The 20,956-nt window shown below is 40.2% G+C and overlaps 1 protein-coding gene across 1 annotated transcript in view; it reads right to left on the bottom strand.

Annotated features, from left to right (window-relative positions):
• fndc3a (fibronectin type III domain containing 3A) overlaps positions 1 to 20,956 on the bottom strand; it is a 250,225-nt gene that overhangs the window by 188,265 nt on the left and 41,004 nt on the right. The window contains 1 exon segment of the mRNA XM_034168451.1: positions 12,894 to 13,037. Coding sequence (XP_034024342.1) covers positions 12,894 to 13,004 — 111 coding nt within the window. The 5' untranslated portion in view covers positions 13,005 to 13,037.

Below are 20,956 nucleotides of genomic sequence, written 5' to 3'. Positions count from 1 at the left end.
AAGGTGCTACATTATTTTTTCTTTTTGAATTTTTATGCTTAAATAGATTTTTGCTGGTTATTGGTGGTCTGGGAGCAGGCACCGTCTCTACGGGGTTGGGGTAATGAGGGGATGGCAGGGGGAGAGAAGCTGCAGAGAGGTGTGTAAGACTACAATTCTGCTTCCTGGTCCCAACCCTGGATAGTCACGGTTTGGAGGATTTAAGAAAATTGGCCAGATTTCTAGAAATGAGAGCTGCTCCATCCAAAGTGGGATGGATGCCATCTCTCCTAACAAGACCAGGTTTTCCCCAGAAGCTTTGCCAATTATCTATGAAGCCCACCTCATTTTTTGGACACCACTCAGACAGCCAGCAACTCAGGGATTACATGCGGCTAAACATGTCAATCCCGGTCCGATTGGGGAGGGGCCCAGAGAAAACTACAGAGTCCGACATTGTTTTTGCAAAGTTACACACCGATTCAATGTTAATTTTAGTGACCTCCGATTGGCGTAACCGGGTGTCATTACTGCCGATGTGAATTACAATCTTACCGAATTTACGCTTAGCCTTAGCCAGCAGTTTCGAATTTCCTTCAATGTCGCCTGCTCTGGCCCCCGGAAGACAACTGACTATGGTTGCTGGTGTCGCTAACTTCACATTTCTCAAAACAGAGTCGCCAATAACCAGAGTTTGATCCTCGGCGGGTGTGTCGTCGAGTGGAGAAAAATGGTTAGAAATGTGAACAGGTTGGCGGTGTACACTGGGCTTCTGTTTAGAGCTACGCTTCCTCCTCACAGTCACCCAGTCGGCCTGCTTTCCTGGCTGCTCGGGATCTGCCAGAGGGAAACTAACGGCGGCTAAGCTACCTTGGTCCGCACCGACTACAGGGGCCTGGCTAGCTGTAGAATTTTCCACGGTGCGGAGCCGAGTCTCCAATTCGCCCAGCCTGGCCTGGCCTCCAAAGCTACGAATAAGCTACACTTATTACAAGTACCATTACTGCTAAAGGAGGCCAAGGAATAACTAAACATTTCACACCCAGAGCAGAAAAGTGCAGGAGAGAGAGGAGAAGCCGCCATGCTAAACCGGCTAAGAGCTAGTAGCTGCACTAAGCTAGCGGATTCCTAAAAACACACAAAGTGAATAATGTGTAAATAATTTAGAGGTGATTCAGCAGAGGGAGTGCTTTAGTTAAGGCACGTGAAGATGTGACACAAATCATTATCTAGGTAACTAGATCAATCTAACTGTGCAGATTAAACAGCTAACAGATACAGCAAAACACCGCTGTGCTCCGGAACAGGAAGTGATACAATACCGCAGTGAGAGCCAACCACCAGTAGGTTCCCCAACGTTTGAACACGACAAACGTTGGGGAACTCAGCCAGACAGCCTAAACTCAAGGCAAATCATCAAGACTCAAGGACCACACGCTTACAGGGACTTACACTGAGAGCTCTTGACAATTTTGACAACAAACTACCCCTACAAAGAACAATGAAAGTATGCAGCCCGACTGATGTCTAATCTATCGAATTCCGAAATGTGTATTGTATTGTGCAACAATAATTTTATTCATTCCCATTTGCACTCTAACCCTTACATCCACCCTGTGTGTCTTGCTTCTGTACCAAAGGACAAAGCTCAGAGATCATACAAACTCTACCTCACACAATGCAACACATGTACAGTCCTGCCAACTTCTTAATGTCGATTTTATAAATGTGTGCCATCTGCCAGTACAGAGCTCATTAACTTTTTTAGCAGGAGCACTGTGTCCACTAACTAAAAATTTTAGGAGCACGAGTAGAAAATGTAAAGGATGCACCTTTGACCTACAACTACGGCTCTATCATTTCTCAAAACTCAACATGTCGTTGAACCTCTGATGCCTGATGCACATCACTTCCACCACCGAGTATATTTTTACACTGCAGATGTTCTTTCATACAACGCTCTCCTGCCGTTTGTGCTTTAAAACTCCATCAAAATCTCCAATAGATCGGATCATTTTTTCCAAATCAGCAAAAAAAAAAAAGAAAAAAAAAGGCTTCTCCCTTGCTGATCAATGTCTGAATGTCAATATCTCCCATAGCTTCTTGTGTGAGAGGGGTTAAGAAGAAACTGCACAATCAGAAACCCATAAAAGACAGCAATAATCTGTTGGAAAACAAATGCCACTGAATCATTTCTCCAAGAGGCTTATCAAATCTTTGTCCAAAATGTTTCTCCCCATTTGTCGGGGTGCATACACAGGACACAGTAAAACAACATAAAATATGTACAAACAATGGCAAACTTTAAATGTAGGCAAAATATTGAATGAAAATGAAAGAAGTTACAAATTCTCATTCAAAAAATAATAAATTGTGCAGCCACTGCCTAGGTTAATTACTGACAAACACAAAGAATCATCTATGTATTACCAATTTAGTCACAAGCTCAAAGGCAAAACAAGAAAAACTTTGGGGGGCACTGATGGAAGTGGTGTATCACAAACCCAAAGCCATCTCAGCGTCACAATAATTGGTCCAACAGACCGTTAATACCAAGTCTGGAATGGGAGAGACACTAAGATCAAAGAATGACGTCTTCAAATAAAGGTCACAGACAGAGGAGTCAGCCATCACCGTGCATCCTCTTCACTGTCACCATGGTCCTGACTGTCTCTGTCAGGGCCAGACCCCCTTCTAGTGGTTTCTGCACATCAACTCTGCAACTGTAAAGATATTTAGATACATCCTCAGACACACAGACAAAGAAGCAACACCCAATTTATAGGAACACCACAGCAAGCTTTCTTGAAAAGCTAAAAACCAAACATTGAAGACAGATTCCTGTGAGGTGCCATTCCACATGGAACTGGTTGCATTTACAAAAAACAATCTGACCAACAGCAGCAGAGATTCAAGATTTCCAGCAAAGATTTGTCACAAGGAATTTCTGTATTCATCTGTTCCCACAAATTTCAGATGAGCCTCTCCACTGCACTCTGTGCCTGCCATAGACTTGTACACTGCTCTCTACAAGTACTCGAATGACCACACATATTTATTTGTTTCTGCTACACATGGAAGATATTTGGGTTTGACATCAAAAGATGAATACGACAGGGCAGTTCACATTGTCAACTTTTGCTTCCAGGTGTTAACCCTCTGGCGTCCGATGGCATTTTTTGAACAGTTCACTTGCCTGGCATAAATGTTTTATTATTGCTGTTAACAGCTCTCCCTGCATCCCACAATCAAGTTTTATGTCTCTTTTTTCCAGGACAACCTGTATTTTCAGAATATATATGCTATAGTGATGTTTTATGTTTTAAGTGTAATAAAGGTTTACAATCAGAAATAAGGAAAAACTAAAGCGGAAATAATTTTCACACATTTATTCAAAACACACAGTAAACTATAATAAACAACTGTTTTGACACTTTATAAAGGTAATTTGAGGTGTTGTGTGAAAGACTGTACAACAAAAAGGTTCAAACTATAAACACAAATGCACATTTTGAATATATACAAAATGGTCTATACTATGGGTGCCAGGGGAGGGGAAAAAAAAAAAAAAAAAAAAATCGATTCACGTCCGAATCGCAATTCTTATTTATTACGATTCTGAATCGATCCAAAATGTCCAAAAATCAATTTTTAAAAGTCATTTTTTTAATAACATTTTCTTGCTTACTCGCTGTGTGTACTGTTTGTCAGGCAACGGCTTCCACACTATAGCGTCCCCGCGAGGGCAGGGTCCGGCACACTTCAAACATTCGTGAGCTGCAGCGTAGCATGGCAGATGAAGAGCTAATTCAGCCAGCACCGTCTTTGCTGAAGGCAAAATGTTTGGGCGCATTTTGGATTTTATTATTTTGCTGCGTAAGAAGGAGCTTGAGATGACTTATGCAGTGTGCAAAATCTGCAAAATGAAAGTCAAGTACTTCAGAAACAATTCAAATCCGCAAGCCCACATGCAACGCCATCACCCAGAGCTAAAAGTAGCACAGCAGCAGTACCTGCCGACTACTGACCAGCGTGTCGCTAAACTGCCAGCCAACTCTGAATGACCAAAGCAGATAAGTAAATTTACATCTAGAATCACTTGATTAACCTGTAAAGCTGCATTTTCTTAAACATTTTTTAAGTAATATAACTATTTCTCAGAGCTCTTTGAATCGAAAATCGATTCTGAATTGAATCTTCACCCCAAGAATTGGAATCGAATTGAATCGTGAGTTGTACGATTCACATTTTGTTTGTCTTCATCTCAAAGCAATTTCTGTCTGCTATTACACAAAGGTCACATCACAAACTTATACTTCTATGAAGTTGACTGTGTGTGTCTTCTCTCCTTCTCTGAAAGCAGCTTTCACAAGTCGAGGCCCATTTAGGCTCTGAGGAGCGCCCGCCCCCCCCTCGCTCCATTGATATGGTAAACAGAGCTTTACGTAGGAGCGAGAGAGCTTGCCACAGGCTTAAGCCCCTTTCACATTAGCGTATTCGTAGAGCTGCGTATTGCAGCATTGTGTTTCATTTAAATACGCCCGAAATGCGCGCGTACTCAGCCTTTTTCCATGTTCGTTTCATACTTGCGGCTGCGTGTGTTCGCTTTTTTAATGTGTGCACACAGTCGCGTGTACCTTGTCGCTATTTAAACCCAGTTCACTCCTGCCGGCTGTGCAGAACACATCACTGCACTTGGAAAACAGTGGAATCCATCATGAGAATTTTACAGTTGCATTACTGACACGATCAGGGCATCTTATGAGCGCACCAACATGCATCGAGTGCGCTTTTATTATAAAGTCACAGTTCCCTGTTCTGAGCCCACAGGTGCTGTGGGCTGTGTGATCATGTTCTCAGCTGATTCCTCTGGATGCAGTACTCAGTTTTTGGTTGTGTACAGGAGTGCCGTATTGCACAGACTTGCATGGAGTAACACTGTGCTGCGCAGACCTGCTTAAAACTGTGTCCAGCGCTCTACGCCGAAGAAAATGAAACATACGCCAATGTGAAAGGGGCTTTATCCAATAACATTCACAGGCAAACTAGTGGAGCAATCGTGATACTCGCACACTCTTTGTTTGAGCACATGAGATTGTGTGAGAGGCTCTCCGTCTGCTCACTTTCACTGATCGCTGTGCGTAATGGCGCATTGGAGCCAGCAGCCAGGGGGCTATTCAAACGGGCCAACTAGTAACACATCACTCCTAAAAACAATCTTTGGTGTATCACGTGAGGTAAATCTGCCCTACGATTGGATTTTGGAAAACCATGTGACAGTGAACCAATTCCGATTGGACACTCACATTGCGCATGTCATCACACAGCTGGTGGATGGCTGGGTCAAAAGTCCGCGGAGTTAACTTTTCAGCCAAAAAAAAAAAAAAAAAAAAGAGTATGTTTTTATCATATCATTAAAAAGTTATTTATAATTTAGTAAAACTTGGTCTCAGCCGTCGTAAACAACTGCGTCAGCCGCTGAGGGTTAACCTCCAAAACGTGAATCAGCTGCAAATCATGAATTATCCACAAACCGTTAATTGCAAAACGTGAATACTGAAAAGATATTTTGTCAGTATTCATGTTTGGCAATTAATAGTTTGCAGATAATTCATAATTTGCAGCTGATACACATTTTGGGGATTAACACCAGGTCTTGACAGAGATATGTTAAAGTAAACAACGTAACATAGCACTTTATGTATCACATGACAAATTTTTTTAGGTGTGCAGAAGTCTTGGTACATGTGACTAGCAGGTATTTTACGCGACCCAGGTGCTTCCCATCAGACTGTTTAAAGAGGGAGTTTTTTTTTTTTTAAGAATGGGGTGGTATGTGATCATCTCAGATTTTCCTGTTTTTTGTTTTGATGGAAGGTCTATGGGTAGATAGAAAAATCCTAATATTCCAAGTCCCTAAACCAAATGGGCTTTTGCTAGGGCCTCCAGAAGGGCCAATTTCCTGATTAACAACTCTTTTCTGACTATTATAATGCAGTAAGTTTACATAGGTAGTAAGTTTACAAATGAGTATTTGAATAGTTGTTTCTGTTTAACAAGACTTTTTTTGGCAAGCGTGTGTGTGTGTGTGTTGAATAAATTCATTCATTCAATTCATTCATAAAGTGGGTCACACATGTAACAAGTCTGTTTCGTCACCCATATTGTTCTAATGGCAATTATTTCCATCCTGATAATTATTGTACAATAATGGTCAGAAAAGTATTTGCAAGATATGTGCATCGCATGGAGAATTTTTTTACTCTTCCCATCACAGATTGACACCAATGAAAATGAAGCTGGGCAGTCATTGGCGTATTGAGATATTTCAACTTCAAAACCTAATTTTTTATGAAGTCCAACTTGGGCCTTTAAGAAAATTACCCCTTTAGAGGCCCAGTAAAAAAAAAACAAAAAAAAAACAATGGTTTAGGGACTTGGAATTCTAAGACTTTTCTATCCACCCATAAACCTTCCACCAAAAAATAAAAAAAAATATCAGGCAAATCTGAGGGGGTCTTATATCACTCTCTAATACTAATCTGTCTGAATCATAAAAAATAAAATCAGCTCATAAATATTTAACGCCCCTGATTGTCTGCTCACAAATTTAGCCTTAGTTTTCACCCATGCAGCCTGTAGGTATTCTTTAAAAGGAAAAAACAATATGTAGACCAGAGAGTTATTTATAAGAAAAAAGCAAAATGAACTAGTGGTGTACTAAACAGACACAGCTCATATCCACATTAACATGGCTCAGGCTAAAGCTGCTGATGACAGCTGAAAACCATGTGCAAAGCACACTGGCACATCTTCAGAAAGACCTCCGTCAACACTACAGCAGATCAATTTAATTTCCACTCTTAAGTGGCACACAGAAGTCATAATGTACATCACTGCCATCATGTGGTGAAGAGTGGACAATGCCTCAAATGTACACGTGGATACAGTCTTGATCTCCATAATGCAATTTTTTTATTACATGTAATGGACCTGACTGCAGCTAAATGTGTCATTTTTTAATATTCAGCTGTATTGCTGCTCACAAGGTATCGACTTCAGGGTTCTAGTCATCTTAATAGGATGGTTAAATGCAGAGGACAAATTTCAATTATGTATGCATATGTTCATGACAATAAAGGTTCTATACTGTTATATTAAAAGGGGCAGGGTAGAGCAAAAAATTGAGGACACATCATGCTGGGATTGTGATTCTGTTTCTGTTAAATAAATAAATAAATAAGTAAATAAATACAAAATGTGAGTAGACAAACAAAATGAAGCACTAGTGTTTATTGATCCTGCTATCTCTGGCAGTATGTTCATGTCAAACCATTTTAGTATCATACTGTTTACACAAAAATTCACCATGAACATACATGAAAGAGACTAGTGAGGGAACCCACAAGATGGACAACTCTGAAGACATTATTATACAAATAATGAATGTTTATGAGTTCAATGGAACGAATATTTCATTCAGTGAACAATGTGAATGTAATGTGGTAATTTTTGTCCCTTTGAAAGAATGAAAAAAACAATTTGTTTTATATAATGGCCAAACTAGATCATTGTCACTTGATATTTTATTAATTTATAAACAGAAAAGGGACTTACATTTTGGCGCTTTGACGTCAACAGTCCAACACAAACTTTAAATAGGAATAATGGCCAAACTAGATCATTGTCACTTGATATTTTATTAATTTATAAACAGAAAAGGGACTTACATTTTGGCGCTTTGACGTCAACAGTCCAATACAAACTTTAAATAGGAATAATAACCAAACTAGAACATTGTCACTTGATATTTTATTAATTTATAAACACAAAAGGGACTTACATTTTGGCGCTTTGACAACAGTCCAACACAAACTTTAAATAGGAGTCCAAAATTGTTGTCAACTTGCAAAAAACAATTCTCATGATGTAGTCTGTGACGCAGTGCACTGAGTTTGTGTACAGACTGCCGTCTGTTTTCCTCACTCCAGCAAAAAATAAAAATCACACCAGAAATTTGTACAGATTTTCATTCTAACTTCATTCTAAAGGACCTGTCACACCATGATGATTTAGCCAGAGTATGCCAACTGTATTACAAAACGCTGCCATAAGTCTAATTAAGTGAAGGGTAAGATTTTTATGAGTTAAGAGGACGTTGAAGCAAGCTGACGTTCGCTGATATACGAGGGCTGTCAATAAAGTAACGGTCCTTTTTATTTTTTTCAAAAACTATATGGATTTCATTCATATGTTTTTACATCAGACATGCTTGAACCCTCGTGCACATGCGTGAGTTTTTCCACGCCTGTCGGTGACGTCATTCGCCTGTGAGCACTCCTTGTGGGAGGAGTCGTCCAGCCCCTCGTCGGAATTCCTTTGTCTGAGAAGTTGCTGAGAGACTGGCGCGTTGTTTGATCAAAATTTTTTCTAAACCTGTGAGACATCGAAGTGGACACGGTTCGAAAAATTAAGCTGGTTTTCAGTGAAAATTTTAACAGCTGATGAGAGATTTTGAGGTGATTCTGTCGCTTTAAGGACTTCCCACGGTGCGAGACGTCGCTCAGCGCTCTCAGCCGCTGTCGTCAGCCTGTTCAAGCTGAAAACCTCCACATTTCAGGCTCTATTGATCCAGGACGTCGTGAGAGAACAGAGAAGTTTCAGAAGAAGTCGGTTTCAGCATGTTATCCGGATATTCCACTGTTAAAGGAGATTTTTTTAATGAAAGACGTGCGGACGGATCCGCGCGTCGGGACGCAGCCGAAAAACACCTCCGTGTTGATAACCATTTGTAAAATCCAGGCGGCTTTTGATGGCTTTCAGTGGAGTGAGTATATGAGAAATTGTTTAACAGGCAGGACATGTTCCAACTTGTCCTTAAGGCTTTCAACAGAGGTGTTTTTCCTGTGGCGGAGCGTCGCGGCGGCTGCGTCCCGACGCGCGGACCCGTCCGCACGTCTTTCATTAAAAAAATCTCCTTTAACAGTGGAATATCCGGATAAAATGCTGAAACCGACTTCTTCTGAAACTTCTCTGTTCTCTCACGACGTCCTGGATCAATAGAGCCTGAAATGTGGAGGTTTTCAGCTTGAACAGGCTGACGACGGCGGCTGAGAGCGCTGAGCGACGTCTCGCACCGTGGGAAGTCCTTAAAGCGACAGTATCACCTCAAAATCTCTCATCAGCCGTTAAAATTTTCACTGAAAACCAGCTTAATTTTCGAACCGTGTCCACTTCGATGTGTCTCACAGGCTTAGAAAAAATTTTGATCAAACAAAGCGCCAGTCTCTCAGCAACTTCTCAGACAAAGGAATTCCGACGAGGGGCTGGACGACTCCTCCGACAAGGAGTGCTCACAGGCGAATGACGTCACCGACAGGCGTGGAAAAACTCACGCATGCGCACGAGGGTTCAAGCATGTCTGACGTAAAAACATATGAATGAAATCCATATAGTTTTTGAAAAAAATAAAAAGGACCGTTACTTTATTGACAGCCCTCGTGCGTCCTCATACACTTGTCGCCACAACCATTCACGCACACAAGTGGCCAAAAGACAACGAATGCCCTCATTTGTTCCCCCTCTCGGCAGGTATCGACCAAATTCCAGTTGCCACACACGAACATCAAACACCGCTTGCTGGACACTTAGAAAAGGCAGGGTATTCGTGCTCCTGGTACAATAGTAGCGAGCAGGCAACCACCACCCCCCCCCCCACACACACACACACACACACACACACGCTGTGTGGAGTGTGTCGTCATTGTCCTTCCCCTTGTGTCGCACTCCCCCCCAACACAAATGGCTTGTGGAGGGTGTCACACCCCCCCCCCCACCACCAACACACACACCCACACACCATGAATCCAACATTGTCAGCTGTGGTTGGGGGACCCGGAGTCTGGTCGCTGTCCAGCACAGTGCACTGCTCAAACAGCTGACCGCTGTGTACTGCAACTCAGAAAACACGCAGTGCACGTGGCGGGCACTCACGCCCTCATGAGAACCGGCCAGCATCTGAGTGCGTCGCAGTGTGAAGCCGGCCTGGCCGGCTGATGTCACTTCCGCCATGTAAACTGTAGTTTACATGACAGACAGAAAGAGTGGAAATTAAAGAAAATAAATAGGGGTGAAGGCGTGAACTCATTCTTATGTGATCGCTTTGCTCTTACGCTTTGCTCCCGCATAGGTGTGCCCGCTGCATAAGGATTCAATTAAAATTGATCACGTTGATCGCTGACAGTAAGGATTCAAAGAGTCACATCCGAAAACTTAAATAGTCGGGAATCTTCTGCACTGACAAACTCCACATCACTGAATTGCAGCAGCTGGAGAAGAAAAAAGATCCCGAACCCACTCCAGATGATGAACGTTTATTAATGTTATTCATAAATGCAACAGCGAACTGTCTCTCTGCCTGCCGCCTCGCTCCTCTGCAGTCTTTTATACTAGCGCATAGGGCCTTCTGCTGGTGATAACCATTCACTATGCCCTTACCACTTTCAGAGACCACACAATCATGCTTCAAATGGTCGAAACTAAGCTGATTTTAATTTTTTTTTGGTTGAACTTATTAACTTGCATTTCAGATAACTCGTGGTCCGATTTTGTAGACCCTAACTTGCGCAAGTTAATGGGGCTCACCTGCATACACCTTAGGTTGTTTCTCCTACGAGAAAGGGAACTGTGAAAGGAAGAGCATGCAGTGTAAAACGTATATGCAGATCGAGTATGGACCTACAATAATGAACCACAGCAAATTTTGCTAAAGCACCTGGAGGTATTTATTTAAAATAAATACTGCAGACGCTAATGGTAGACATTGTACTGCTGTCCTTGCGTTCACAAGGTCTTTACTGCACAGTCGCCATTGCTTTAATGTTAAAATGGCTTAATTGGGAGTATAATTCAGAAAAGTATGTTGTCAATATTAGCTTTACAAATTTTTAAGTACTGCTGTCTGGAGTAGGGAAACTGAAAACAGTTCAAAGTGACAAATGTGTGCTGGATATGCAAACTGCATAGCACTTGGCAAGTCTGTAAAAGAAAAAAACAACCTTGGCGGCATACATAACATCAAACTCAAAATGGCCAGCAATATGATTATTTTATAATGACAAATTTGCCACTCAGCTACATCTTGTGACAGGGCTGAAGAGACAGTCAATGAGTCATGTAATGAGATGAAATGCAACTCAACTCTGAATGGAAAATGTAAAAAAGGGTACCAGAAGTGCTATGTAAATAGAGAATCAAGATGATCCTTAAATGCAACGTTTATAAGGCCGCAGTAAAACCAGCAATGATATATGGGCCTGAAACATGGGCAGTGAAGGGAGTGCAGGAGTTGAAGTTGGCTATAATGAGGATGTTGAGACAGCTGCATATAGTCACCAAGCTGTACAAAATAAGAAAAAGAAATACAACAGGAGAAGCAATATCTAAAAAAAAATTAAATGAAAATAAATGTTGGCAGTGGTGGGTTGAACATGTGACGAAAACAAATATCAATGACTGATGAGAATACACAAAAATATAGTGAAAGAAATAAAGGCCAAGGTGTAAGTGGACCAATACAAAGAATAAAAATTTGAAAGGAAAAGGGTTAAGTGGGGAGGAGTTACAGGATAAGACTAAGGACAAGGTTGATTAGACGTACTGACCTCTCAAAGAAATGGAAAGTGAAAAGACATTCTTTGCTATAATATTACACACTATAATGAAGTAAAGTACAACAATTAAATGATAAAATTCTCATTAAAGATTGCAAGTTATGAGTTCCTCCTGCGGCCAGGCTGATCAACCCTTACAGCACATAATTAACACTACAAAAACTGCTGGGAAAAAAAAAAAAAAATTATATACATACATATACACATATACATATACATACATATACACATATACATATACATACATATACACATATACATATACATACATATACACATATACATATATACATACATACATACATATACATACATACATACATATACATACATACATACATACATATACATACATACATACATACATATACATACATACATATACATACATACATATACATACATACATATACATACATACATATACATATACACACATACATATACACACATACATATACACACATACATATATATACATACATATATATACATACATACATATACATACATACATATATACACATACATATATACATACATACATATATATACATATATACATACATACATATATATACATATATACATACATACATATATATACATACATACATACATATATACATACATACATACATACATACATACATACATACATAACATACATACATACTAATACATACATACATACATCTATACATACATACATACATATATATATACATACATACATACATACATATATATATACATACATACATACATACATACATATATACATACATATATACATACATACATACATACATACATACATACATACATACATACATACATATATATATACATACATACATACATACATACATATATACATCATATATACATACATACATACATACATACATACATCATATATACATACATACAATATATACATATATACATACATACATATATACATACATACATATATACATACATACATATATATATACATACACACATATTATGGCTATATGCAAAAAAAAAAAAAAAAAGAAAATCTACTAATTAACTTCCTGAATGTATTAAAATTTTAAGGCAGTCATATTCTAACTTTTTCAACATTACTAAGCAGTCAATTTTTCATCCGAGGGTAAAAAGCTGCCAATTCATGGTCAAGGATGAAACATCCAGCACAGTCTTGACAGACAAATGGCAAATCATAGAGACAAAGGGAACAGGATCTGACTGTACCTGCTGAGGGCCCTCACCATTGACCATGGGTGGGGGTGGTGGTGAAGCCAGGATTGGGAGCTCAGGGCTGAGAAGCTGGCCGGACTCCAGAGGCGGGGTGTGGTCTGCCATATCACCCTCATTCACACCACTGCAGATACACTCCTGCACCACAAACAGTATGACACATTAAAGCAAATATTTGATTAATTCAGGAGTCAATTAACAAAAACTGTTTATTTTTTATAACTACCTGACTCACATATTATGGGGTAGGGTGAGTAGGGGGAACAAATCTGTGCTATTTTCCATTATGTTTCTGTTTCCACTTTGAAAATGCCAGCAAACTTTTTGTATCGTACTTAGTGCACTTGGTTTCAGTGTGGAAGGTTCGCGGTTCAAACCACACCCCCACCACATCTCTGTATGTAATGTGGAGTTGCGTCAGGAAGGGCATCCGGCGTAAAACGTGTGCCAATCCAACATGCAGAGCCACCGCGACCCCAAGTGCAAACAAGGGAGAAGCCAAAGCGATGTACATATTTTCTGGTCGAGATTATACATTTTAAAAGCTGTGAAAAATGTCAGCTACCTATTTTATAAACACTACCTGATCTAGAGCCTGTGGCTCTCCACGGGCAACATGATAGTCATTTTTATTCAAAATAAAGACCTACACAGGTTGCGGAAACAAAATAAAAAATAGTAACAGGTTAATTGATAATGGAGGAAAGAGTTCCCTGTGGCCCTAATTATATGCTATGAAAATGAGAAAACTCAACATTTCATTTTCAAAACCAGTTTTTTACAGAAATGTCATTAAGAAATATCAACAAGCCTGGCTTATTACATCATTTTCACACTATAATCTGTCAGGTTAGCAGCACGCAATTTTTCATATTTTTCCGGGTGGTGATGGTGGCCCTAACAACACAGGACCTGCAGGAAGCACCGCGTCAGAGGAAAGGTCAAACAACTTTAAAGAAGTCGCAGTCTGGTTCACACCACAGTTTAAACGTCACCGTTAGGTACAAGTTCGGTTTTTGAAAATTCTTCAAATCTTTGTACAGTATCTGTAATCTGTGAGCAGGAGGGATCTGCCATCAGGCACTCAAACATTTACAAACTGGATTACATTTCTTGTCATTCACTTTGATGAATTTACTGTGCAGTGCATTAAGTGTTTTGCTTTTTTTAATGTTGTGCAACGTGTCAAGCGAGACTGCCTTCAATATTTTTTTCCCATTTTAAGTTTACTTGATTTTTGCGCAAATGATGGCATCTCATAAATCTCCACTCTGTACCGATTTGGAATCATTGTACACAGTGTCTATTTGGCAGCCATCTCATCCATGAAACTTTACACAGGCATTGTCTATCTTAACTTGAATGATTGAACAGACACGAGGGGACAGTGATTCAACACAAATGCGGATCAGTACACTTTTACTTTTAGGTTCATATTTCAGAAGAAAAGGTAAATTAACCAATTCCATTTATGCTTCCAAAGTGTCTGGGTGGAATAACGCGGTCGCTTGCTTCAACTGGCAAGAGGAACACAGTCTGGATAGGACACACTGACAAACCCTGTTTGATGTCCCTCATCCTTGTCCCTCAGTGCTTTCTCTGCTTACCCCAACAATTACTTAAGAAACAACAGAATCAAGGTTAGCCTCTTAGCTTTCAGTTTGTTTGGTAACTTGAGGATGCAGGCATGTTCAGACTTAATCTGTCCCGCCCTGGTCACGTCAGGTCTTGCACTCCGCCTCTTTACCCACTTATGGGCTGAGTGTAACGTAGGCAAACCAAGCACACCCAACAACAGTTGGCAGTGCTTATTCATTATTCCACTAAAAAAATAAATAATACTCCTGCTTTTCCAGGGATGCTGTCTGTTACAATAAAAATTTTAGTGCAGTCTACATTCAGCAATCCAACAGCAAAATAAATGAAAATCTAAAACTGAAGTCACTTTTAGGAGTAGTAAAAGTGTAACCTCAAATCTTGCAGTGCAACAAAACATCTTACAGCAAAATATGTGGCGTTATACAACCCCTGGCAATAATTATGGAATCACCAGCCTCGGAGGATGTTCATTCAGTTGTTTAATTTTGTAGAAAAAAAGCAGATCACAGACATGACACAAAACTAAAGTCATTTCAAATGGCAACTTTCTGGCTTTAAGAAACACTATAAGAAATCAGGAAAAAAAAAATTGTGGCAGTCAGTAATGGTTACTTTTTTAGACCAAGCAGAGGGAAAAAAATATGGACTCACTCAATTCTGAGGAATAAATTATGGAATCACCCTGTAAATTTTCATCCCCAAAACTAACACCTGCATCAAATCAGATCTGCTCATTAGTCTGCATCTAAAAAGGAGTGAACACACCTTTGAGAGCTGTTGCACCAAGTGGACTGACATGAATCATGGCTCCAACACGAGAGATGTCAATTGAAACAAAGGAGAGGATTATCAAACTCTTAAAAGAGGGTAAATCATCACGCAATGTTGCAAAAGATGTTGGTTGTTCAAGATTTTCAATTGGATTAAGATCCAAACTATTTGCAGGTCATGACATTGACCCTATGTGAATTTTTGCAAGGAATGTTTTCATAGTTTTTGCTCTATGGCAAGATGCATTATCATCTTGAAAAATGATATCATCCCCAAACATCCTTTCAATTGATGGGATAAGAAAAGTGTCCAAAATATCAACGTAAACTTGTGCATTTATTGATGATGTAATGACAGCCATCTCCCCAGTGCCTTTACCTGACATGCAGCCCCATATCATCAATGACTGTGGAAATTTACATGTTCTCTTCAGGCAGTCATCTTTATAAATCTCATTGGAACGGCACCAAACAAAAGTTCCAGCATCATCACCTTGCCCAATGCAGATTTGAGATTCATCACTGAATATGACTTTCATGCAGTCATCCACAGTCCACGATTGCTTTTCTTTAGCCCATTGTAACCTTGTTTTTTTCTGTTTAGATGTTAATGATGACTTTCGTTTAGCTTTTCTGTATGTAAATCCCATTTCCTTTAGGCAGTTTCTTAAGGGGCTTTCACATTGGCGTATTCGTACAGCTGCTCATTACAGCGTATCGTCTACGCTGTAATGAGCAGCTCTCCGCCCACTTCACGTGGAGTTTTTTTCTCCATACGTAGTAGTATGTTGAGGTCTACGCGCGTAGGACGGAAGAAATTAAACCTGTTTAATTTTCTTCGGCGTACAGCACAGCATGGATCCTCCACGGGAGTCCACGCAGCGCCGTGCTACTGTCCGCTATCGTGAGCCCGCCCACGCTGCAATACAGACTGTGCGCAACTTCACATCTGCCTGTTGTTCTTCTGGAGCTATAAATACTGCGAGATCGTTGCTTCACTATATTGGACGAGGACTGTTTCAGTGTCACATTATTTCATAAAATCTCTCTCTCTCTCTCTCTCTCTCTCTCTCTCTCTCTCTCTCTCTCTCTCTCTCTCTCACAGAGAGAGAGGGAGAGCGAGCATGCACGCGCAAGAGAGCACTGTTATAAGGAGACTCAGATTCCTCTAAATAAAATCTCTCTTGCTCAGAGAGAGACAGATTTTAAATAGTCACAGCTTTGATTATAGAGAGAGAGAAAGAGAGAGAGAGGTTTTATTCAGATGAGTGAGTCTCCTTAAGGCTCATAAAGGCGCTCTCTCGTGCGCTCGCGCTCTCCCTCTCATAAACGCCACTCGCTGCATGTCGGTGCGCTCATCAAACACCCTGATCGATCAGTCTGATCAAAGTAGAAAAGAGCTGTGACTCTAAAATAAACTCGCACTCGCTGCATAAAAAAAATAAATAATAATGTTAAATGACTCTGTTAAGCCGCACCACACCATGCAGTAGAGAACAGGGCGCACTTCCACTGTGTGCACACATGAACACACACACACACTCAGTGTCGCATCATTTCATAAAACTGCTCTCTCTCTCACACACACACACACACTCAGTGTCGCATCATTTCATAAAACTGCTCTCTCTCACACACACACACACACTCAGTGTCGCATCATTTCATAAAACTGCTCTCTCTCACACACACACACACACTCAGTGTCGCATCATTTCATAAAACTGCTCTCTCTCTCACACACACACACACACTCAGTGTCGCATCATTTCATAAAACTGCTCTCTCTCTCACACACACACACACACTCAGTGTCGCATCATTTCATAAAACTGCTCTCTCTCTCACACACACACACACTCAGTGTCGCATCATTTCATAAAACTGCTCTCTCTCTCACACACACACACACTCAGTGTCGCATCATTTCATAAAACTGCTCTCTCTCTCACACACACACACACACACTCAGTGTCGCATCATTTCATAAAACTGCTCTCTCTCTCACACACACACACTCAGTGTCGCATCATTTCATAAAACTGCTCTCTCTCACACACACACACACACACTCAGTGTCGCATCATTTCATAAAACTGCTCTCTCTCTCACACACACACACACACACACACACTCAGTGTCGCATCATTTCATAAAACTGCTCTCTCTCTCACACACACACACACACACACTCAGTGTCGCATCATTTCATAAAACTGCTCTCTCTCTCACACACACACACACACACACACACTCAGTGTCGCATCATTTCATAAAACTGCTCTCTCTCTCACACACACACACACTCAGTGTCGCATCATTTCATAAAACTGCTCTCTCTCACACACACACACACACACACACTCAGTGTCGCATCATTTCATAAAACTGCTCTCTCTCTCACACACACACACACACACACACTCAGTGTCGCATCATTTCATAAAACTGCTCTCTCTCTCACACACACACACACACACACACTCAGTGTCGCATCATTTCATAAAACTGCTCTCTCTCACACACACACACACACACACACACTCAGTGTCGCATCATTTCATAAAACTGCTCTCTCTCACACACACACACACACACACACTCAGTGTCGCATCATTTCATAAAACTGCTCTCTCTCTCACACACACACACACACTCAGTGTCGCATCATTTCATAAAACTGCTCTCTCTCTCACACACACACACCTCAGTGTCGCATCATTTCATAAAACTGCTCTCTCTCTCACACACACACACTCAGTGTCGCATCATTTCATAAAACTGCTCTCTCTCACACACACACACTCAGTGTCGCATCATTTCATAAAACTGCTCTCTCTCTCACACACACACACTCAGTGTCGCATCATTTCATAAAACTGCTCTCTCACACACACACACTCAGTGTCGCATCATTTCATAAAACTGCTCTCTCACACACACACACTCAGTGTCGCATCATTTCATAAAACTGCTCTCTCTCTCACACACACACAGAGACATATCTATCTATCTATCTATCTATATATATATATATATATATATATATATATATATATATATATATATCGGTTTTATTTTATTTTAGCAGTCTGATAGAGGAGAGAGACCGCTCACATGAACACACGTGAAAACACTCATGATAAAATCCCACTGATTTTCAAGCGCAGCTGTCTGAGAACTGAAAAAGGGGAAGTGGCTTTTTTTGCGGCAAACGATACACGTGCTGTGCACACATAAACACGCAGCTATACGAACGGAATGAACACTCGAGGTACGCGCGCACTCCGGGCATATTAAAATAGCCACACACGCCGCAATACGCAGCTCTACTAACGGAATGCACAACGGAAAAAACCGAGCACGCACGTATTTGGGGCATATTTCAGTGACTCACAACTCCGCAATGAGCAGCTGTACGAATACGCCACTGTGAAAGCCTCTTTACAGTTCGGTCACAGACGTTGACTCCAGTTTCCTCCCATTCGTTCCTCATTTGTTTTGTTGTGCATTTTCAATTTTTGAGACATATTGCTTTAAGTTTCCTGTCTTGATGCTTTGATGTCTTCCTTGGTCTACCAGTATATTTGCCTTTAACAACCTTCCCATGTTGTTTGTATTTGGTCCAGAGTTTAGACACAGCTGACTGTGAACAACCAACATCTTTTGCAACATTGCGTGATGATTTACCCTCTTTTAAGAGTTTGATAATCCTCTCCTTTGTTTCAATTGACATCTCTCGTGTTGGAGCCATGATTCATGTCAGTCCACTTGGTGCAACAGCTCTCCAAGGTGTGATCACTCCTTTTTAGATGCAGACTAATGAGCAGATCTGATTTGATGCAGGTGTTAGTTTTGGGAATGAAAATTTACAGGGTGATTCCATAATTTATTCCTCAGAATTGAGTGAGTCCATATTTTTTTCCCTCTGCTTGGTCTAAAAAGTAACCATTACTGACTGCCACAATTTTTTTTCCTGATTTCTTATAGTGTTTCTTAAAGCCAGAAAGTTGCCATTTGAAATGACTTTAGTTTTGTGTCATGTCTGTGATCTGCTTTTTTCTACAAAATTAAAGAACTGAATGAACATCCTCCGAGGCCGGTGATTCCATAATTTTTGCCAGGGGTTGTATATGCGGTGTATATTGTAGCTTTAATCTGTATCGGGTAAACTTGCGTCACCTACCCATGGTGGGCACAGCGAACCGCTAATCCACTAACTGAAAAGTTAACTTTTATAACGGTAAACCAATAAACCGCAAAAAATAAATAAATAAAAAAATAAATAAATAAATTAGCAGAAGGTTCAAAGTTACTTTATTTGTACCAAAAGGTAAATTTGTTTTGGCAGTGAGTCACACCATTCATAACAATCACGTAACACATAAAAACCGATAATACCCTAAATATAATTAAAAATATAAAAATACAATAAAAATATAAAAATACAATATAAAAAAATATAAGAATACAATACCAATAAAGCAGTGCAAGTACAGGCCAATAGCATGGCGCCAGAACAAAAGTCACAGAGCGTGTGCCATCTCAAAGCAAAAAAGCGGATAAATTAATTAAATATACAATCAAGGTCGTCTGTTAAGTACACTAATAGCAGCAGGAATAAAAGTGCTCTTACAGTGCTTAGTTCTACAAAAAGGAACTTTATACCTCCGTCCTGAAGGGAGCAGTTCAAACTGATCAAAAAGAGGATGTGAGGCGTCCTTTAGAACTGCCTCAACCAATCTCTGGACCTGCCTCATGTACAGAGAGGTTGGATACAGCTGAGTCTCTCCACCAATGATTTTGCTCGCCCATTTTACAATCTGATTCAGACTGTTTTTATTTTTAACTGACAAATTTCCAAACCATGACACCAAACAAAAAGATAAAACAGATTCGATATAACAACGATAAAACATTGTTAACAAAGATTTGTCAATGTGAAAGGATGCCAGTTTTCTAAGACAGAACAAGCGCTGGTGACCTTTTTTACACACCACTTCACAATTTGACTCAAAAGTGAGTTTGTCATCAATAACAGTACCCAGATATTTATAGGTGCTCACAATTTCTACGGCCTGACCTTTTAGGAGAGTTACTCCATGTTTGTGGGAGCCCTTCCTAAAGTCAATGACCATGTCTTTAGTCTTCAATACATTCATCTGTAGAAAAGACTTCTCGCACCAATCCAAGAAATCATCAACCACAGGGCCGTGGCCAACCTCACTGTCCTGAAGCAAACTGACAATAACAGTGTCATCTGCATACTTAAGAATAGTCCTCCCCTCCCTCCAACTTCTGCAGAGATCAGTGTATAAAATATACAAAAGTGGAGAGATAGCACTACCTTGTGGTGTCCCAATGGAGGACTGGGTCTGCTCAGACAAGACCCCATTCACTCTCACTTTTTGTGTCCTGTTAGTGAGGAAGCTCAGAATCCAGCCCACAAGATTACAACTTAGATTAAAATGATCTAAAAGTCTTGAGGCTAAAATGTGCGGCTGAATTGTGTTAAAAGCAGACGAAAAGTCAACAAATAAAAGTCTGACATGCGCACCTTTCCCTTCAAGGTGACTAAAAAGCAAATTCATTAAAGTGACTGTGGCATCCTCAACCCCTCTATTTGGCCTATAGGCAAATTGCATAGGGTCCAATTTGGCACCAACTTGATTAATAATTTCTGTTCTC

The sequence above is a fragment of the Thalassophryne amazonica genome, chromosome 4 (genome assembly GCF_902500255.1).
Source record: "Thalassophryne amazonica chromosome 4, fThaAma1.1, whole genome shotgun sequence".
NCBI classification, from domain to species: Eukaryota; Metazoa; Chordata; class Actinopteri; order Batrachoidiformes; family Batrachoididae; genus Thalassophryne; species Thalassophryne amazonica.
This window is presented reverse-complemented; position numbering and strand designations above follow the sequence as displayed.